General features: G+C 46.4%; 2 protein-coding genes, 1 non-coding gene and 3 pseudogenes across 3 annotated transcripts; all 6 read right to left on the reverse strand.

The window, feature by feature from the left end:
- Positions 1 to 182: 182 nt before the first annotated feature.
- LOC123472235 lies at positions 183 to 906 on the reverse strand. The gene has a single exon (XM_045173484.1). It carries the CDS (start codon positions 745 to 747, stop codon positions 307 to 309), a length of 441 nt encoding a protein of 146 aa, XP_045029419.1. The 5' UTR covers positions 748 to 906; the 3' UTR covers positions 183 to 306.
- A 3,641-nt stretch (positions 907 to 4,547) lies between these two features.
- Positions 4,548 to 4,727, reverse strand: LOC123472795 (annotated as a pseudogene).
- Positions 4,728 to 6,843: 2,116 nt separating this feature from the next.
- Positions 6,844 to 8,628, reverse strand: LOC123472591 (the record flags this gene model as incomplete). Its single annotated transcript, XM_045174453.1, has 1 exon — positions 6,844 to 8,628. A coding segment is annotated over exon 1 (1,785 nt), but the record flags the coding sequence as incomplete, so codon positions are not given.
- A 515-nt stretch (positions 8,629 to 9,143) lies between these two features.
- LOC123472796 lies at positions 9,144 to 9,323 on the reverse strand (annotated as a pseudogene).
- Positions 9,324 to 13,816: 4,493 nt separating this feature from the next.
- LOC123472807 lies at positions 13,817 to 13,914 on the reverse strand (annotated as a pseudogene).
- A 552-nt stretch (positions 13,915 to 14,466) lies between these two features.
- Positions 14,467 to 14,689, reverse strand: LOC123472814. The gene has a single exon (XR_006647278.1). It is a non-coding gene; the product is annotated as a small nucleolar RNA U3 (small nucleolar RNA).
- Positions 14,690 to 21,921: the final 7,232 nt, after the last annotated feature.

Genomic DNA, 21,921 nt, shown 5'->3' on the forward strand with positions numbered 1-21,921 from the left:
GCCGACGTAAGCGATTACCCAGCTGTCAAGGATTGAGAGACGAGGAAATGTTAGTGAGGAAGTGAGCCAAGATTGCCCGAACAGATTTCAGGCAATCAGCAGCATCACTTGGTCGAAAAATCTATCAGTCTATGATACCCGGGGTCCTATCGAACCCGTATCAGATATTAAGCTGATAAGAACAGATTTTATGCTTTGTATTTTCCAATGGACTGGGAATAAAGCTGTATACAATTAGGTTTTTACATTAATATGTAAAGGGAAAAAGTTCGCGAGACGACGTGTCAACGCTACGTTAAAAAACCCTTAAAGAGAATGTTGCAGAAGACTGTTGTCTTCTGTTTCTTCATCTTCTTCGGGCGGTGGATCGCTTCCTTCTGTTTGATAGGCCAAGTGCTTTGCTATTATTCTGGTCGTTCCTTGTATGGCCAAGATTTTCATCTTCCTCTTCAGATTGTTCCATCGTCTTCCAGGAATGCTGAGGGCTAGAGATATGGCGTCGTTGCTCGGAAGCCAGGACCCGAGAGAACCAACGACTAGAGGAAGTACAGATCCAAGGTCTTTGTACTTCTCTATCTTCTTATTCCTAGCCCTCTCTAACCCTTCTGCACTGCTGAGTGGAACTGTCACGTCAATAATGATAGCTGGGTTCGTCGATGTTACGACGATGTCAGGTCGCATTCCGGTGGAGTCAATTGCCCGATTGACGGAAACGGAGTGGCCGAGCGCCTCCGCTTCTGTCACCATTAGATCTAAGATAGAATTATGTCTATTAATGGATAGAGCTGAATTGACTTGGCAACAGCAGACGACATGGTCTGTTGTTTCCAATTTGCCACAACCAAGACGACATGTCTTGTTTGTGGACTTAGATCCTGGACACCCTCTAACTGGAAGTCTTCCAAGTCTGGCCTGGTGGAGGTAGTGCCATTCTTGAAATGTTAGAGGTGTTCTGCAGGAGATGAGTGCTGCTGTGTCCTTCGCCATGTCGAGTGCAAGCCCCGTTGCAACCTTCCCTTGTTGCTCTGACAGTAGCCTTGACGTCCATCTTCCTCTCAGGGCGGTTCGGAGTCCTCTGACTGCTTTCAGGGAAATGCAAGAGATGTCATCGGCGATGATTTTGGAGTACTGTTCGCCGGATACATCAATCTTGATCCTCTTCAAGTGGCCATCTGCCCTCCTCGAACGCGTCCAGAGGTTCATGGATGCTCCTCCATGTCTTATGGCACCAAGTCCTTTGTCCATTGACCCTGCCAAGTATTCATTAATTGGTATGGGGAATGGTACTTCTCTCTTTCCGTATCCTAGTCGTATTGTCTCCTCCAGTTGCGCCATAGCCACTTCGCTAACGGACTTGTCCTCGCTGTCTAGGAGTTGCATCGCTCTAGCTATGGTCCAGATATCAGCCTCCTCGGTCAAAGGAAGCATTCCAAGCCCCCCAACTCTTCTGTCTGCGTAGAAGAAAGCTGTGTTAGACGAGATAGGGACGTTGGCAACTCTGCGTAGAAAATCTCTGCATGCGACATCCAGGTCGTAGAGAGCACCCTTTTCCACCCTTCCTGACGCCAGATGATGAGACAGCGATGGTAGAAGACAACTCCTGTATACTTCTAACTTCTGCCAGGGAGCTAAACCAGAATCTGCTACTTTAATTAAGTTTTGAGCTAAAGAGGTGGTTGGACGAAAGGTCAGGCGAGCTCCTAGAGGTGTTCCTAGGTAGTCCTCTTGATCGTCTTCTGCCAGGGGTCTGATTTCGGCGTCTCCGATTTTCAGCGAGTTGTCTGTAACAGATTTTCCGTTAATAAGTGTTAAGGACGTGCACTTACCTGGATTGAACTTCAAGCCTAGCGAGGTTGCCGTGTCCTCTACGGCATTGAGAGTTCTTTGCGTTTCTTGGATTGACGATCCTACAATGGCAATATCGTCCGCATATGCTGTAGTTGAGACCCTAGCTTGAAACGCTGAGAATCCGGGGTTATTTGATTTTGCCGTCCGTATGATGGGTTCAGCTGCCAGGTTGAATACCACGCTGCTTAATGGGTCGCCTTGTCGAACACCAGCCGTTGGATGAATCTGCACGGAATCTTGCCCAACAGCAAACTCCATGATGTTGTTTGAGTAGATATCGCTTAGGATGCGACGAAGCTCAGCTGGTATTGGTAGACTCTGAAATAGACAATTTAAAATTGGGTGAGGAATGGATCCAAAAGCATTGGAGAGGTCCAACCAGGCAATCACCATCTCCCTCTTGGACAGTTTCGCCTGTTCGATAACAGTGTGAAGGAGATGTGTGTGTTCCTGGATGCCTCGAACACCTGGTAGAAACCCTTTTTGCTCTGACGAAATCCATCCTAGCTTCGTCGCAGTTGACATTATTCTTGAGGACAAAATTCCTGAGAAGATCTTGTACATTGTCGGAAGAAGGGATATTGGCCGAAAGTTCCCATAATCTGAGGAGTCACCTTTCTTGTATATCGGTACGGTCCTCGAGGTCTTCCAGCAAGCTGGAATCCCATAAGTCCATACCGCGCGGTAGATGGAAGCTAGGAGATGACCGCTTGTGTCCAGTGCACGAAGGTGCCGATATTCCAAGCCGTCTCGTCCAGGCGCGGTGTTGCAAGCTTTACCGAGTCTATGCTTGATTTCTTCTGGACTTGGAGGTGAGGAAAGAATTCTGAGCTCTTCAGATGTTGGGTTCTTCCATTCACATCTGTCGAAATGGGCTCTCGCGCATTCAACCTGGTTAGTTGATGGTGGTGTTTGGGAGTAGGTTGATTCGAGGAAAGCAGCAGCCAAATCCTTGGTTCCCGTGTAGCCAATGGATTCCTCTTCTAATATTTTCCTTACGGCTCTGCGAGGATAGAGTGAGTAGAGGCGTTGAAGTTTGCCTTTTTCCTCTGCTGCCTTTCTTCCTGAACGCCTTATTTTTTGTTGTTGTCGATTTTGGTTGCGATGGCTTCTTGTCCTCTCTGTTGGTGTTGTTTGTCTTCTTGGTGCGGAGATTGTGTCTTCCGGTTTCGTTGAAAGCCTAAGCCACTCAACTGTGCATTCACGGAGGAGGGAATCAAGACCCTGCAGGGAGGTGCACAATTCTATCCTTGAAGCCCACAACCCCCTAAACTCGTCTTCTGTTCCCGCTACGTCGACGGTAGATACTGAGTTCACAAGTTGGCTAGGAGATGATAAGGGGGAGGAAAAGGAAGTGTTTCGACTCGAACTAGAAGGGGAAGCTGGAGAACTAAGGGGTGTTTGGCTCGGATTAGGTGTTGGAATACGCAATGGTGAAGGGGACTGGAGATTAGGCTCTAGGTTAAGGATGATTGGTGGTGATATCTGGTGGGAAGCAATAGAATTTTGTGTAGTTGACGGGGTGGAACTACTGGAGATTAAGGAATTTCTTATGGATGCAAGAGAGAGGGTGGGTGAATGTGGTAAGTTTGTTGAGAGCAAAGGGTTGGTAGAGGATATTGATGAATTAGGCGTGGTTTGTTGTGGGATTCTATGTACTTTATAGTGCTCTCTCATGGCATGCCCTTCTAGTATGACGTTGCACGCTCTGCATTTCCATTTCCTTTTAGTGGACAAACCGTGTTCGCGCGCTATATGGTGTTCAATAGACTGCGCTGCAACTGTGCCTTGTGCCGTTGTATACCAACGGCACAGTGGACATCTGCAGTTTCCACAAGGATAGGGAAGGATGAGATCCTCTCCTGCAATTTCTGATTGCTGTATGGGAATGCTTTCATGGCCAGTGCTGTCATCACTAGGTGCTTCGTCGCACACAGCATGGTGTCTTTTGGCTCTGATACGTTCTTCAGAAATTTGATTGCACAATTGGCAATAATATTTTGTAACAACGATCAAGCCATGTTTTAATTTTAAATGATCTACTGCATTTTTAACATGAGTCTTAGAACCATATCTACCACTTGGACAAAGAGAGCACTTTAGAGTAGAAGGGACGGGGAAGGGAAGCTTAAGGATCCCATCTACGCAGTTATAGAAAAACAACTCGGTTATCGACTCCGTCATCATGAGCGTAACATTGTTGATTTCTTAACAGATTTTAGTAAGGGAATAGCGAAAATGGAAAAAGGTTAGGCCAGACAGTCAAGTGTCTGGTTTTCTGAAGGTTAAGGTAAAGTCAGACAGTCAAATTTTTTGTTTTAGGGGTAGGTTACTGAAGGTCAGTGGTAAAGGTAGGTGTGAGTTTGGCCTAATTTAAGGAAAGGGCAATTGAGACAGATAAAATGACTTTAAATTTAAAAATGTTCAAAGTTAAAAAATTTCAAGATATGAATCAATGTTTACAATTACTAGCAATAGATTTACAGTTTACTATAGAGCCAATTTGTGAACTTGTTAGTATGTGGGCCTAACCATGACGCACGTGTGGGGAATATGAAAAACGAGATGGGAATTGACGGCCGGATTGAATACCGGAAGACCGACGTCACAATTAACGCCGCGTAGTTTACGCCAAAAACACCTTCTCGCCAGCTGCCGACGTAAGCGATTACCCAGCTGTCAAGGATTGAGAGACGAGGAAATGTTAGTGAGGAAGTGAGCCAAGATTGCCCGAACAGATTTCAGGCAATCAGCAGCATCACTTGGTCGAAAAATCTATCAGTCTATGATACCCGGGGTCCTATCGAACCCGTATCAGATATTAAGCTGATAAGAACAGATACTACACTTTGATCTTAGCCAAAAGGCCGAGAAGCGATTAATATTCTGGGGTTCATTTGAACCCGTATCAGATATTAAGCTGATAAGAACAGATTTTATGCTTTGTATTTTCCAATGGACTGGGAATAAAGCTGTATACAATTATGTTTTTACATTAATATGTAAAGGGAAAAAGTTCGCGAGACGACGTGTCAACGCTACGTTAAAAAACCCTTAAAGAGAATGTTGCAGAAGACTGTTGTCTTCTGTTTCTTCATCTTCTTCGGGCGGTGGATCGCTTCCTTCTGTTTGATAGGCCAAGTGCTTTGCTATTATTCTGGTTGTTCCTTGTATGGCCAAGAGTTTCATCTTCCTCTTCAGGTTGTTCCATCGTCTTCTAGGAATGCTGAGGGCTAGAGATATGGCGTCGTTGCTCGGAAGCCAGGACCCGAGAGAACCAACGACTAGAGGAAGTACAGATCCAAGGTCTTTGTACTTCTCTATCTTCTTATTCCTTGCCCTCTCTAACCCTTCTGCACTGCTGAGTGGCACCGTCACGTCAATAATGATAGCTGGGTTCGTCGATGTTACGACGATGTCAGGTCGCATTCCGGTGGAGTCAATTGCCCGATTGACGGAAACGGAGTGGCCGAGCGCCTCCGCTTCTGTCACCATTAGATCTAAGATAGAATTATGTCTATTAATGGATAGAGCTGAATTGACTTGGCAACAGCAGACGACATGGTCTGTTGTTTCCAATTTGCCACAACCAAGACGACATGTCTTGTTTGTGGACTTAGATCCTGGACACCCTCTAACTGGAAGTCTTCCAAGTCTGGCTTGGTGGAGGTAGTGCCATTCTTGAAATGTTAGAGGTGTTCTGCAGGAGATGAGTGCTGCTGTGTCCTTCGCCATGTCGAGTGCAAGCCCCGTTGCAACCTTCCCTTGTTGCTCTGACAGTAGCCTTGACGTCCATCTTCCTCTCAGGGCGGTTCGGAGTCCTCTGACTGCTTTCAGGGAAATGCAAGAGATGTCATCGGCGATGATTTTGGAGTACTGTTCGCCGGATACATCAATCTTGATCCTCTTCAAGTGGCCAGCTGCCCTCCTCGAACGCGTCCAGAGGTTCATGGATGCTCCTCCATGTCTTATGGCACCAAGTCCTTTGTCCATTGACCCTGCCAAGTATTCATTAATTGGTATGGGGAATGGTACTTCTCTCTTTCCGTATCCTAGTCGTATTGTCTCCTCCAGTTGCGCCATAGCCACTTCGCTAACGGACTTGTCCTCGCTGTCTAGGAGTTGCATCGCTCTAGCTATGGTCCAGATATCAGCCTCCTCGGTCAAAGGAAGCATTCCAAGCCCCCCAACTCTTCTGTCTGCGTAGAAGAAAGCTGTGTTAGACGAGATAGGGACGTTGGCAACTCTGCGTAGAAAATCTCTGCATGCGACATCCAGGTCGTAGAGAGCACCCTTTTCCACCCTTCCTGACGCCAGATGATGAGACAGCGATGGTAGAAGACAACTCCTGTATACTTCTAACTTCTGCCAGGGAGCTAAACCAGAATCTGCTACTTTAATTAAGTTTTGAGCTAAAGAGGTGGTTGGACGAAAGGTCAGGCGAGCTCCTAGAGGTGTTCCTAGGTAGTCCTCTTGATCGTCTTCTGCCAGGGGTCTGATTTCGGCGTCTCCGATTTTCAGCGAGTTGTCTGTAACAGATTTTCCGTTAATAAGTGTTAAGGACGTGCACTTACCTGGATTGAACTTCAAGCCTAGCGAGGTTGCCGTGTCCTCTACGGCATTGAGAGTTCTTTGCGTTTCTCGGATTGACGATCCTACAATGGCAATATCGTCCGCATATGCTGTAGTTGAGACCCTAGCTTGAAACGCTGAGAATCCGGGGTTATTTGATTTTGCCGTCCGTATGATGGGTTCAGCTGCCAGGTTGAATACCACGCTGCTTAATGGGTCGCCTTGTCGAACACCAGCCGTTGGATGAATCTGCACGGAATCTTGCCCAACAGCAAACTCCATGATGTTGTTTGAGTAGATATCGCTTAGGATGCGACGAAGCTCAGCTGGTATTGGTAGACTCTGAAATAGACAATTTAAAATTGGGTGAGGAATGGATCCAAAAGCATTGGAGAGGTCCAACCAGGCAATCACCATCTCCCTCTTGGACAGTTTCGCCTGTTCGATAACAGTGTGAAGGAGATGTGTGTGTTCCTGGATGCCTCGAACACCTGGTAGAAACCCTTTTTGCTCTGACGAAATCCATCCTAGCTTCGTCGCAGTTGACATTATTCTTGAGGACAAAATTCCTGAGAAGATCTTGTACATTGTCGGAAGAAGGGATATTGGCCGAAAGTTCCCATAATCTGAGGAGTCACCTTTCTTGTATATCGGTACGGTCCTCGAGGTCTTCCAGCAAGCTGGAATCCCATAAGTCCATACCGCGCGGTAGATGGAAGCTAGGAGATGACCGCTTGTGTCCAGTGCACGAAGGTGCCGATATTCCAAGCCGTCTCGTCCAGGCGCGGTGTTGCAAGCTTTGCCGAGTCTATGCTTGATTTCTTCTGGACTTGGAGGTGAGGAAAGAATTCTGAGCTCTTCAGATGTTGGGTTCTTCCATTCACATCTGTCGAAATGGGCTCTCGCGCAGTCAACCTGGTTAGTTGATGGTGGTGTTTGGGAGTAGGTTGATTCGAGGAAAGCAGCAGCCAAATCCTTGGTTCCCGTGTAGCCAATGGATTCCTCTTCTAATATTTTCCTTACGGCTCTGCGAGGATAGAGTGAGTAGAGGCGTTGAAGTTTGCCTTTTTCCTCTGCTGCCTTTCTTTCTGAACGCCTTATTTTTTGTTGTTGTCGATTTTGGTTGCGATGGCTTCTTGTCCTCTCTGTTGGTGTTGTTTGTCTTCTTGGTGCGGAGATTGTGTCTTCCGGTTTCGTTGAAAGCCTAAGCCACTCAACTGTGCATTCACGGAGGAGGGAATCAAGACCCTGCAGGGAGGTGCACAATTCTATCCTTGAAGCCCACAACCCCCTAAACTCGTCTTCTGTTCCCGCTACGTCGACGGTAGATACTGAGTTCACAAGTTGGCTAGGAGATGATAAGGGGGAGGAAAAGGAAGTGTTTCGACTCGAACTAGAAGGGGAAGCTGGAGAACTAAGGGGTGTTTGGCTCGGATTAGGTGTTGGAATACGCAATGGTGAAGGGGACTGGAGATTAGGCTCTAGGTTAAGGATGATTGGTGGTGATATCTGGTGGGAAGCAATAGAATTTTGTGTAGTTGACGGGGTGGAACTACTGGAGATTAAGGAATTTCTTATGGATGCAAGAGAGAGGGTGGGTGAATGTGGTAAGTTTGTTGAGAGCAAAGGGTTGGTAGAGGATATTGATGAATTAGGCGTGGTTTGTTGTGGGATTCTATGTACTTTATAGTGCTCTCTCATGGCATGCCCTTCTAGTATGACGTTGCACGCTCTGCATTTCCATTTCCTTTTAGTGGACAAACCGTGTTCGCGCGCTATATGGTGTTCAATAGACTGCGCTGCAACTGTGCCTTGTGCCGTTGTATACCAACGGCACAGTGGACATCTGCAGTTTCCACAAGGATAGGGAAGGATGAGATCCTCTCCTGCAATTTCTGATTGCTGTATGGGAATGCTTTCATGGCCAGTGCTGTCATCACTAGGTGCTTCGTCGCACACAGCATGGTGTCTTTTGGCTCTGATACGTTCTTCAGAAATTTGATTGCACAATTGGCAATAATATTTTGTAACAACGATCAAGCCATGTTTTAATTTTAAATGATCTACTGCATTTTTAACATGAGTCTTAGAACCATATCTACCACTTGGACAAAGAGAGCACTTTAGAGTAGAAGGGACGGGGAAGGGAAGCTTAAGGATCCCATCTACGCAGTTATAGAAAAACAACTCGGTTATCGACTCCGTCATCATGAGCGTAACATTGTTGATTTCTTAACAGATTTTAGTAAGGGAATAGCGAAAATGGAAAAAGGTTAGGCCAGACAGTCAAGTGTCTGGTTTTCTGAAGGTTAAGGTAAAGTCAGACAGTCAAATTTTTTGTTTTAGGGGTAGGTTACTGAAGGTCAGTGGTAAAGGTAGGTGTGAGTTTGGCCTAATTTAAGGAAAGGGCAATTGAGACAGATAAAATGACTTTAAATTTAAAAATGTTCAAAGTTAAAAAATTTCAAGATATGAATCAATGTTTACAATTACTAGCAATAGATTTACAGTTTACTATAGAGCCAATTTGTGAACTTGTTAGTATGTGGGCCTAACCATGACGCACGTGTGGGGAATATGAAAAACGAGATGGGAATTGACGGCCGGATTGAATACCGGAAGACCGACGTCACAATTAACGCCGCGTAGTTTACGCCAAAAACACCTTCTCGCCAGCTGCCGACGTAAGCGATTACCCAGCTGTCAAGGATTGAGAGACGAGGAAATGTTAGTGAGGAAGTGAGCCAAGATTGCCCGAACAGATTTCAGGCAATCAGCAGCATCACTTGGTCGAAAAATCTATCAGTCTATGATACCCGGGGTCCTATCGAACCCGTATCAGATATTAAGCTGATAAGAACAGATACTACACTTTGATCTTAGCCAAAAGGCCGAGAAGCGATTAATATTCTGGGGTTCATTTGAACCCGTATCAGATATTAAGCTGATAAGAACAGATTTTATGCTTTGTATTTTCCAATGGACTGGGAATAAAGCTGTATACAATTATGTTTTTACATTAATATGTAAAGGGAAAAAGTTCGCGAGACGACGTGTCAACGCTACGTTAAAAAACCCTTAAAGAGAATGTTGCAGAAGACTGTTGTCTTCTGTTTCTTCATCTTCTTCGGGCGGTGGATCGCTTCCTTCTGTTTGATAGGCCAAGTGCTTTGCTATTATTCTGGTTGTTCCTTGTATGGCCAAGAGTTTCATCTTCCTCTTCAGGTTGTTCCATCGTCTTCTAGGAATGCTGAGGGCTAGAGATATGGCGTCGTTGCTCGGAAGCCAGGACCCGAGAGAACCAACGACTAGAGGAAGTACAGATCCAAGGTCTTTGTACTTCTCTATCTTCTTATTCCTTGCCCTCTCTAACCCTTCTGCACTGCTGAGTGGCACCGTCACGTCAATAATGATAGCTGGGTTCGTCGATGTTACGACGATGTCAGGTCGCATTCCGGTGGAGTCAATTGCCCGATTGACGGAAACGGAGTGGCCGAGCGCCTCCGCTTCTGTCACCATTAGATCTAAGATAGAATTATGTCTATTAATGGATAGAGCTGAATTGACTTGGCAACAGCAGACGACATGGTCTGTTGTTTCCAATTTGCCACAACCAAGACGACATGTCTTGTTTGTGGACTTAGATCCTGGACACCCTCTAACTGGAAGTCTTCCAAGTCTGGCTTGGTGGAGGTAGTGCCATTCTTGAAATGTTAGAGGTGTTCTGCAGGAGATGAGTGCTGCTGTGTCCTTCGCCATGTCGAGTGCAAGCCCCGTTGCAACCTTCCCTTGTTGCTCTGACAGTAGCCTTGACGTCCATCTTCCTCTCAGGGCGGTTCGGAGTCCTCTGACTGCTTTCAGGGAAATGCAAGAGATGTCATCGGCGATGATTTTGGAGTACTGTTCGCCGGATACATCAATCTTGATCCTCTTCAAGTGGCCAGCTGCCCTCCTCGAACGCGTCCAGAGGTTCATGGATGCTCCTCCATGTCTTATGGCACCAAGTCCTTTGTCCATTGACCCTGCCACGTATTCATTAATTGGTATGGGGAATGGTACTTCTCTCTTTCCGTATCCTAGTCGTATTGTCTCCTCCAGTTGCGCCATAGCCACTTCGCTAACGGACTTGTCCTCGCTGTCTAGGAGTTGCATCGCTCTAGCTATGGTCCAGATATCAGCCTCCTCGGTCAAAGGAAGCATTCCAAGCCCCCCAACTCTTCTGTCTGCGTAGAAGAAAGCTGTGTTAGACGAGATAGGGACGTTGGCAACTCTGCGTAGAAAATCTCTGCATGCGACATCCAGGTCGTAGAGAGCACCCTTTTCCACCCTTCCTGACGCCAGATGATGAGACAGCGATGGTAGAAGACAACTCCTGTATACTTCTAACTTCTGCCAGGGAGCTAAACCAGAATCTGCTACTTTAATTAAGTTTTGAGCTAAAGAGGTGGTTGGACGAAAGGTCAGGCGAGCTCCTAGAGGTGTTCCTAGGTAGTCCTCTTGATCGTCTTCTGCCAGGGGTCTGATTTCGGCGTCTCCGATTTTCAGCGAGTTGTCTGTAACAGATTTTCCGTTAATAAGTGTTAAGGACGTGCACTTACCTGGATTGAACTTCAAGCCTAGCGAGGTTGCCGTGTCCTCTACGGCATTGAGAGTTCTTTGCGTTTCTCGGATTGACGATCCTACAATGGCAATATCGTCCGCATATGCTGTAGTTGAGACCCTAGCTTGAAACGCTGAGAATCCGGGGTTATTTGATTTTGCCGTCCGTATGATGGGTTCAGCTGCCAGGTTGAATACCACGCTGCTTAATGGGTCGCCTTGTCGAACACCAGCCGTTGGATGAATCTGCACGGAATCTTGCCCAACAGCAAACTCCATGATGTTGTTTGAGTAGATATCGCTTAGGATGCGACGAAGCTCAGCTGGTATTGGTAGACTCTGAAATAGACAATTTAAAATTGGGTGAGGAATGGATCCAAAAGCATTGGAGAGGTCCAACCAGGCAATCACCATCTCCCTCTTGGACTGTTTCGCCTGTTCGATAACAGTGTGAAGGAGATGTGTGTGTTCCTGGATGCCTCGAACACCTGGTAGAAACCCTTTTTGCTCTGACGAAATCCATCCTAGCTTCGTCGCAGTTGACATTATTCTTGAGGACAAAATTCCTGAGAAGATCTTGTACATTGTCGGAAGAAGGGATATTGGCCGAAAGTTCCCATAATCTGAGGAGTCACCTTTCTTGTATATCGGTACGGTCCTCGAGGTCTTCCAGCAAGCTGGAATCCCATAAGTCCATACCGCGCGGTAGATGGATTCTAGGAGATGACCGCTTGTGTCCAGTGCACGAAGGTGCCGATATTCCAAGCCGTCTCGTCCAGGCGCGGTGTTGCAAGCTTTGCCGAGTCTATGCTTGATTTCTTCTGGACTTGGAGGTGAGGAAAGAATTCTGAGCTCTTCAGATGTTGGGTTCTTCCATTCACATCTGTCGAAATGGGCTCTCGCGCAGTCAACCTGGTTAGTTGATGGTGGTGTTTGGGAGTAGGTTGATTCGAGGAAAGCAGCAGCCAAATCCTTGGTTCCCGTGTAGCCAATGGATTCCTCTTCTAATATTTTCCTTACGGCTCTGCGAGGATAGAGTGAGTAGAGGCGTTGAAGTTTGCCTTTTTCCTCTGCTGCCTTTCTTTCTGAACGCCTTATTTTTTGTTGTTGTCGATTTTGGTTGCGATGGCTTCTCGTCCTCTCTGTTGGTGTTGTTTGTCTTCTTGGTGCGGAGATTGTGTCTTCCGGTTTCGTTGAAAGCCTAAGCCACTCAACTGTGCATTCACGGAGGAGGGAATCAAGACCCTGCAGGGAGGTGCACAATTCTATCCTTGAAGCCCACAACCCCCTAAACTCGTCTTCTGTTCCCGCTACGTCGACGGTAGATACTGAGTTCACAAGTTGGCTAGGAGATGATAAGGGGGAGGAAAAGGAAGTGTTTCGACTCGAACTAGAAGGGGAAGCTGGAGAACTAAGGGGTGTTTGGCTCGGATTAGGTGTTGGAATACGCAATGGTGAAGGAGACTGGAGATTAGGCTCTAGGTTAAGGATGATTGGTGGTGATATCTGGTGGGAAGCAATAGAATTTTGTGTAGTTGACGGGGTGGAACTACTGGAGATTAAGGAATTTCTTATGGATGCAAGAGAGAGGGTGGGTGAATGTGGTAAGTTTGTTGAGAGCAAAGGGTTGGTAGAGGATATTGATGAATTAGGCGTGGTTTGTTGTGGGATTCTATGTACTTTATAGTGCTCTCTCATGGCATGCCCTTCTAGTATGACGTTGCACGCTCTGCATTTCCATTTCCTTTTAGTGGACAAACCGTGTTCGCGCGCTATATGGTGTTCAATAGACTGCGCTGCAACTGTGCCTTGTGCCGTTGTATACCAACGGCACAGTGGACATCTGCAGCTTCCACAAGGATAGGGAAGGATGAGATCCTCTCCTGCAATTTCTGATTGCTGTATGGGAATGCTTTCATGGCCAGTGCTGTCATCACTAGGGGCTTCGTCGCACACAGCATGGTGTCTTTTGGCTCTGATACGTTCTTCAGAAATTTGATTGCACAATTGGCAATAATATTTTATAACAACGATCAAGCCATGTTTTAATTTTAAATGATCTACTGCATTTTTAACATGAGTCTTAGAACCATATCTACCACTTGGACAAAGAGAGCACTTTAGAGTAGAAGGGACGGGGAAGGGAAGCTTAAGGATCCCATCTACTCAGTTATAGAAAAACAACTCGGTTATCGACTCCGTCATCATGAGCGTAACATTGTTGATTTCTTAACAGATTTTAGCAAGGGAATAGCGAAAGAGGGATAGAGGTTAGGCCAGACAGTCAAGTGTCTGGTTTTCTGAAGGTTAAGGTAAAGTCAGACAATCAAATATCTTGTTTTTGGGGAAGGTTACTGAAGGTCAGTGGTAAAGGTGGGTGTGAGTTTAGCCTAATTTAAGGAAAGGGCAATTTAGACAGCTAAAATGATTTTAAATTTAAAAATGTTCAAAGTTTAAAAAAAACAATTTCAAGATATGAATCTATGTTTACAATTACTAGCAAAAGATTTTACAGTTTAATATACAGCCAATTTGTGAACTTGTTAGTATGTGGGCCTAACCGTGACGCACGTGTGGGGAATATGAAAAACGAGATGGGAATTGACGGCCGGATTGAATACCGGAAGACCGACGTCACAATTAACGCCGCGTAGTTTACGCCAAAAACACCTTCTCGCCAGCTGCCGACGTAAGCGATTACCCAGCTGTCAAGGATTGAGAGACGAGGAAATGTTAGTGAGGAAGTGAGCCAAGATTGCCCGAACAGATTTCAGGCAATCAGCAGCAACACTTGGTCGAAAAATCTATCAGTCTATGATACCCGGGGTCCTATCGAACCCGTATCAGATATTAAGCTGATAAGAACAGATACTAGCCAAAAGGCCGAGAAGCGAAAGGAAACCAGGCTGTTGCTAGAACCCTGCCTGGCACTGTTGAAGGCCAATACAACTCATTAGTTTTTATCTCTTTTGATACAAATAGGTTATTAGGCTAAACAGTTCGAATATTATATTATATGTGAAGCTGGTGATTGCAGTGCACTATCCGTTTCAGTCAATCAACTCCACCTAGTAGCAAACTCTGCACACTTCAAACTGTCAATGCAGCAGGTATGCATCAGAAAACATGTTGGATAGAATCCTGGAATACGTAACGCAGCTGTTTTTGCAGCAACCAAGTTAAGGTTACGCAGAGACAACAACGAACAACAGGAAGAAATGTTACGTGAAGACATTAGCGAACGTCACATGTTTGAAATACTACGCCTGCCAATGTGTGAAATTCTTATTAAAGGGCACAGGATTCGATCAATGAAATCTACACATGGAAACGTTAGCTATTTTGATATCGATAACACGAAACGCTAAAGAAACGAGGCAATTGGGTTTAACGTTTTACGGATATCAGAGGAATCAGTAAGTTCATTTTTCTATGCTTTGCTAAATTACCGCTCTGAAAACGCCGGTTTCCTTCCAGTGTGCCACAAGGGAACACCGGAAACGGTCCTCAATGGCTACGACCAGATACCACGCAAGTGGCTACGATCGCAACCTGTTTCACTCTCTGAAACCAGCGTCATTACTCGTCATCGCGGGTTGATTGGAGAGATGTTTCTGGTGGGAAAAAAGTCAAGATATACTACAGAAATGATCCTGTGAAGTATGATCTTAAAGTTGAAATAAACTTGCAAGAGAATAAATCGATTGTGCAAAATGAAACAGCATTAATGAATCTATTCGAAAAATAACGTGGTTTTTATCGTTAACGAGTTCGTCCTAGAAGTGAATAATGTGGAAAAGCGCTACACTACGACACGGCGCGTTTTGTTCATTCAATACAAACAGCTGAAATGGCGAAACAACGACGGTATTTCGAGCACGGCGGAAATTAAAAGCAGTTTGTTGAGGGTCACTCGCCAATTTCTTATATCGCGCTTCATCCTAGAAATACAATCGATCGTCAGACATTAATACTTCAGCTGGATGTGTGGCACCCATCTGTAATCCTGCTTCTGGGAAGCTTGATAGTGTGGATGACTTGACACGAGGATTCATACTTCGGGACCGTGCATGTTGATCAGGCGTCCGCACTAAGTTCGGCATCAACATGAACCCATTGAAGGAATTTAATGGGTGCATGTTAGCTAAGGAGGAGCAAAACGGGCCAGGAAGGAAACTAAGCAGCCAAAAGTTCCTATGTCGAGCAGTAGTAGGATCGCGCCCGTGAATGTACGACATGAATTAGCCTCGACGAAACAGTCAAACCTCTTTCTTTTTATTTCTATTAAGGAAAGTATGAGTTTCAATGGGTTTGTTTCTATTTCAAAAGTGAAATACTGCCACAACAATAAGCTCCACCCTAAATCTCTAAAACTAAAATATTGCAATTGGGTAAAAGAGTGAAAGCTCAAGTGATTGGCATTATTGCATCTGAATATCAACCCGCTCCGTTAAGCTCAATAGCGATTCACTGTTATTGTCACAGCCCAAAGCTAATACTGAATAATAATCTGAATACCTAAACGTTGAATTTCAATTGAAGTTTCTATGCGGCCATCGGGCGCTTCGTGCCCTCGGCCGTGTTTTCAACTTGTGCGTATGGAACAGTGGTGTTTGCATACAATGATTTAGTTCAGCCCGTGACTGAACTTACCTTAGTAAAGATGAAAATGTAACGATGAAATAAATAACACACGGGAGCACTGGCTGTTGTCTTGACGGTTTGAAGTATATTCAGTAACTAACTGCCCCTTGCCCTGTACATTTTCCGGTCGGTAGGCCGAGGGGCGGGGCTACACAAAAATAAATTGTAACATGGTGGCCTCCTAGCAGGGGCCACTCAAATCATATGAAATAAAACGTGATGGAAGTCGCGTCCGTCTTCCAGCTCGTGTTGTCGGATGTTGGGAACGAGGTATATTCCCAACACACTCCCCACCAGAGCCCGTGGTCCACGGCTCTTCCTGCTCGACTGGATCTGCGGCGGCCACGGATGGAGTTGCTTCTTCTGGTTCCAATTCCAGCTCTGGCTCAGGTGGAATTTCAACGTCGTCCGGCTGATCCTCACGTAGCTCTAAGGGGTGTAACGATTGAATGGCACGGTTGATAAGGTTCCCGTTCGGCGTCTTGACCATAACCGAACGGATCAACCCGTCTCTGCTAGTAATTAGCTCCTTCACTACTCCTATCGTCCACATAAGGCGCTTGGTGTTGTCATCGTGAATGATGACAACTTCTCCTACCCGGATCTTGCGGCCGGGTCCTCCTTTACAGTGGAACTTGTCGATTTGGAGAAAGTAGTCCGTCACAAATCGTTCGCAGATATCGCTGACATACTCCCTACGTTGACTATCTATTTCCAGCAGTTTCAAATTGGTTGCGTCGGGAGCCATGAGCTTTTCGGCTGGCTCCGGCGGAGTGCAGTTTGAACGCCTATTGTTGAGAAACTGGTTCGGGGTGATGGGGAGCGGGTCGTCACTCCCTCCTGCCACGTAGGTGAGTGGCCGTGCATTCACCACGCTCTCGGTTTCAATGAGACCAACCTCTAGCTCGTCGTATTCCAGACATGCACGACCATTGGAGCGCCTCAACAAATCCTTCATCGTCCGCACCATGCGCTCCCAGAACCCTCCCCACCATGGGGCTAGGCTGGCCGAGAAAATCCATTCGGTTTTCCGCATTGCCAGAAGGTCGTGGATCGCTGGGTCGGATCTTAAGACTTTCAAATGTTTCGAGACGCATCTAAATGTTTGGGCATTATCCGAATACATGATGGAGACACTACCCCTCCTGGCGGAAAATTTTCGAAATGCGAGGAGGAAGTCGCGCGCGGACATCGTTTTTGTTAGCTCCAGATGGACGGCCCTCGTTACAGCACAAGTAAATAGGCAGGCATATTTCTTTGGCTGTTTAATTGTGCCTTTCTTTTTGGCTGAGGATTCGGACAATTGGAAATTTTCTTCGTTTTCCTCCGTTGGTTCTGTGGTTGGAGGTTCTTCAATAGGCTCCATCGCTGGAGGCTCTACCGTAGGCTCCAAAGCCGAACCATCCGTTGACGAGGGATCCGTGGAGGATGTAGGATCCGTTTGCTTGCGTTTCTTACGCAATGTTGGGTGTTTGTAATACAGCGGCCCTGCGAAATCAACACCCGTGATTTCGAAGGCTTTCGCTTGTTTCAGTCGATTAATCGGTAGAGGTGCAGCTATTTCTCTGAATGGCGGTGAAGATAGCCGTTGGCACTTGACGCAGGCGTGCCAGACTGATTTGGTCTGTTGGCGTCCTTTGATGATCCAAAAACGTTCTCTTAGATCCGATAGGGTGGTTTTAAGTCCAGCGTGTTTTAGCGAGACGTGTCGATCTTGGATGATTAGTTTGACGACTGGATGTTGAGCGGGAAGCAAGATGGTGGGTTCAATCTCCCTGTCTCTTAGCGCTAGCTCTACTCTTCCTGTTATTCTAATCAATTTGTCTCTTGCATCCCACACGGGTCGGAGTGCGGCAATTTTCTGTTTATGGTGCAGTTGCCGCCCTTCTTTCAGATCCTGAAAACGTCTTGGGAAAAGCTTCTTTTTGGAGCTGCCAATAAATAAGTAGCTCTGCCTTCGTCAGTTCCTCTACTTTTAGATGTTCTACCATTATCTGTTTTTCGTCTCCTGTCTTGATTCGAATCTTCACTTGTGTGGCGTTTGTGGGGCGGTTTTTGGAGGCGAATCTCAGTATCCAAGCAGTTCTTCTGAGTAGTCGATTCCAAGACGGAATTCGATCCAGATGCCATTCCACTGAAGTGGCTGGCTCCACGGAAGCTACCGACATGGTGACGGTTTTCGATTTTTCTTCCGCTTCGATTCTTTCATGAACACTGGGTTCTTCTACCTCGGGCGTTGAATCCGGCCATTTGGTTTCGTCTTCTTTCAGCCATGATGGTCCGTTCCACCATAGCTCGGAGTGTACCAGCGTTACGGCTGGCGCTCCCCGCGAGGCGAGTTCCGCAGGATTTTGGACGCCTGGACAGTGCCGCCACTAATTTGGGCCAGAAAGATTTTTAATAGCTTCGACTTGGTTCCTGACGAATGGTTTCCACCTGTTGGTGTCTCCTCGGATCCAGCCAAATGCCACTAGAGAGTGAGCCCATAATATAGTTCGCCACGATTCGATGTGGAGAAAGTTCTTGAGTTTTTCTCCCAATCGTGCCGCCAGAAGTGAGCTTAATAGCTCCAATCTTGGTAAGGTGACCTTTTTCTTTGGGATAGGCGCCACTTTTGTCTTGCTAGCAAGAAAATGGATGACTGTGTCGCCGTTTTTTCTTTGTAGCCTTGCGTAGGCAACGGCTCCATAAGCGGCCTTGGATGCGTCGCCGAAGACATGAATTTCTGCATTTTTTATGACCCTTTTTGAGTAGCCTATCCAACGTGGGATTTTTAAGTTGGCAAACTCGTTCAACCCAGTCATGGCTGCTATCCATGTCTTCCGTATTTCAGGAGGCGCTTCCAAATCCCAGTCAATTTCGGTTTCCCAAAGTTTCTGGTAGATTATTTTCAGCAGGAGCGTTGTGGGTGCTAGAAACCCAATGGGATCGAATACTCTTGCCGATTTTCTTAAAATATTTCTTTTGGTCACTAGTTCTCCGAATTCCGTCGCAGCTTCGATGATAGGTGCGGGATCGAGTTGGAAGGTGTCGGATTCGGTAACCCATCGAATCCCTAGGACCTTAGGCTGACCTTCCAGTTTCTGAGTGAAAATTTTCCCTATATGAGGTTGATGAGACCTTTTTCACTGAGAAATTTGCAAACTGTTTGGTCATTGGTGACCCAACTCCGCATGTTGAGTTTTGCCTCATGGAAGATGGATTTTGTCTCCTGTATCCTGGTTTTGGCTGTGGAGATGTTGTCGGCGCCTCCAAGGTAGTCGTCAACATAAATTTGCTCCTTGAGCTGTCTTACTGTGGTGGAGTAGATTGATTCCATGCCGTCTAGGTGCTTGTTTAGGGTAGCTCGCTGCAAAAATGGGCTGGAGCTGAGCCCAAATGGGACTCGCTTCCACTTGTATGCCACTAGAGACGAATTTGGCGTTTCTGGCTCCGTGATCCACAGGAATCTGACAGCTTCGGCGTCTTCAGGATGCAGGGCGATGTTTAAAAAGGCTTTTTCGATGTCTGCTATCCATGCGATTTTGTTCAAACGGAATCGCATTAAGACGGCTAGCAGATCGGGGTTTAGGTTCGGGCCGGTTTCCAAGACATCGTTGAGGCTTGGGCCATACTTCGATTTTGCCGCCCCGTCGAATACCGGTCGAATCTTCGTGGATTTTTTGTCCTGTCGGATGACAAGATGGTGTGGCAGATAAGTGTGGAGTCCTTCGTAGTTCTGGTCTGCCTCCTCTACAAAGTTTTGGACGCGAATCTGGTCTATTTCCTTTTGGTATGCTGATAGAAGCTCTGGTGTTCTTTTGAGTCTTTTCAATAGACTCTCCAGTCTTCCTTTTGCCATCAGGAAATTCTTTTCTAGCCTCCATTTGTCCGTTTTCCACGGGATTGGGGTGTAGTATCGCCCATCTTTTTGACGGGTGATTTTGTCGCCAAAGGAGCTGAGAGCATCGTCTGGCTCCACTGCATCACAATCGTCTAAAATGGCAAAGTGTTCCAGCTTCCAGAACAGAGATAAGTCAAAGTCCGTTTGCCGCTTCAATTCTTCTTTTACGATTTTCCGTTTTTCCTTTTTGTTTTTGGAGGTATGGTTGAGCTCCTGGCTGGAAATTTCTTCCATAGGCCTCGGCTGGGCGGGCGAAAATTCTTTGGCCTCCTTGCCGGCCTCCATTACGTCCAAATCTTCGGAGGGATTCGTAAAATAAAATTCTGAATCGAGACATCTGGCTGCGTACGATGATATTGTCTGATGATTGGAAAAGCTACTGCATTGTAGCATTTGCTGGATTATTGCCTTTTCTGTTTTCGATCTTATTTCCTTCGAAGGTCCAGCTATCATGCGACCTAGTTTTGTGTTGTATGCTCTAAAGCCGCACGGACTTTGGATAGCCGGTTCGTTAGGAATGATCTCAAACATTTGGTCGACTCCGATTAAAATGCCGACTTCTTTTTCTTGACTGTCGGTTTCAAACCTGTCGTCAGCCATTTTTTCGTCTTCCAACCACAGGTGTCTTGCGAATGCCGTGTGGGAGTAGGGTCCAGTGTCTCCGATGTAGTCCGTCTCCAGGGCTGTTATTTTGACGAGTGGGGCTCCTTTCCAGGTGCCCCGAACTGCCAATTCCACTGCGTTGATTTGCTCTACTGGATTGGGTTTCCTTTGTTTGAAAACTCTCGTCCCGATATTTTCCACGGCCACTATCTTCAAATTCAGCGATTTTGAAATAGATCTCGTGACCCAGGATCTATGGCTGCCATCATCAATGAATAATATTGCCCTGGTTTCTTTACCATTGGGGCTTACCACCATCACCGTTGCCGTTTTCATCACGAGATCGCCGTAGGTGTTTGCACTGGAGACAGATGCCATGACGTTCGTTGGGGCATTGATTCCGGTGTGTGCAAATCTTGTCACCTTTTTGTCACAGAGGGCGGTGTGGTGTGTCGCCTGGCAGTGTTTGCATAAGTAGTTGGTGGGGCAGTTCGAAGTTTCGTGATTAGGGCTGAAACATCTGACGCACCTTTTCTGCCTGGCGATGATGGCCTTTTTGTCCTTGAGGTTTACTGGACAAACCGTGGGGTAGTGTATTTCCCCACAGAAAATTCATGGTCTTGTGCATTGTCGGACGATGAAGTTGTCTTGTCGTCCTGGTGGTGTATTTGATGGCTATGTGCTTTGTTTTGAATATCTTCTGGTTTGTGGAGCTAGTTGGGATCTAGCTCCAATCGCCAGTTGAGAGGCTGTAGCAGCTGGTGGCTGTTTCGCCGGTGTGGTTGTTGTCGTCTGCTGTGGTGTTTTTACCTTTTCCGATTTCCATCGGCTATACCTTTCATCAGCGTCGACTTGATCCCTGATAAAATTCAGCAGGGCTGTGATGTCGGTGATGTCGTTTGCATCGGAACTCGACCATTCTTTCTGCAATTCTGCATTAAGCAATTTCATTAATTTTGTGCCTAGGAGTCCTCCAAAGGTGTCTTTTTGTACCCCGAGTGTCTCCAAGACGTTTATGTGCGACTGGACGGTGAGCTGAAGTCTTCGAAGAGCCGATACGTCTGTCATAGACTTAACAGGAGCCAGGTTATCAAATTTGCATGGATGGGTCTGAATGAGGGCCTTTGGTTTGGCATAGACCCTTTTCAATTCAGCAATAGCGATGTTGTAGTTTGCTGCAGTCAGTTCCAAGTTTTCCACGCACAAGTATGCTTTCCCCTTGATATATTCTTTGAGATAGTCGAATTTTTGGACGTCCGACATTGTGGACGAGTGGATGGAGGCGTTAAAGCTCTCCCAGAATGACGTCCACTCAAGGATATCTCCTTTAAAATGTTTGATTTGCCTTTGGGGAAGGCGTGTTGATTGTGGTGCAGGTATGGCTGCTACTGGAACAGGACCGGCTGCTATTGAAGCTGCAGCGGCTGCGGCTGCAATTTGTGCCGTAGCTTGGTTTTGAGCTATCAGCTGCTGAATTTGTTGCGTGTAGGCTTGTTGTTGCTGAAGGACTTGTGCTGCAAAGGCTTGCTGTTGTTGTGTGAGCAAATCATGTAGCAGCTTGCTTCTATCTTCTTCCCGTTTTCGCTCGTCTTTTCTTTGCTGGTCTTGAAACTCAGCGTCCAGTTGACGATTGTACTTCTCGCGTTTGTTTTTGGCTAGAGCGAGTACAGCACTCATGTCTTCTTCGACTTCTGCCACTGCGGAGTAATCTTGTTCGATTTGCTCCTCGGTAACGTTAGTGGATTGTAAGGTCCATCTAACTTGGTCGCTTG

Source organism: Daphnia magna, linkage group LG5 (assembly GCF_020631705.1).
Source record: "Daphnia magna isolate NIES linkage group LG5, ASM2063170v1.1, whole genome shotgun sequence".
In the NCBI taxonomy this organism is placed as follows: domain Eukaryota; kingdom Metazoa; phylum Arthropoda; class Branchiopoda; order Diplostraca; family Daphniidae; genus Daphnia; species Daphnia magna.

Bases quoted from the DNA above. Each gene is read 5' to 3' on its own strand.
- LOC123472235 (XM_045173484.1), bottom strand. From the start codon at position 747: ATGGTGACAGAAGCGGAGGCGCTCGGCCACTCCGTTTCCGTCAATCGG.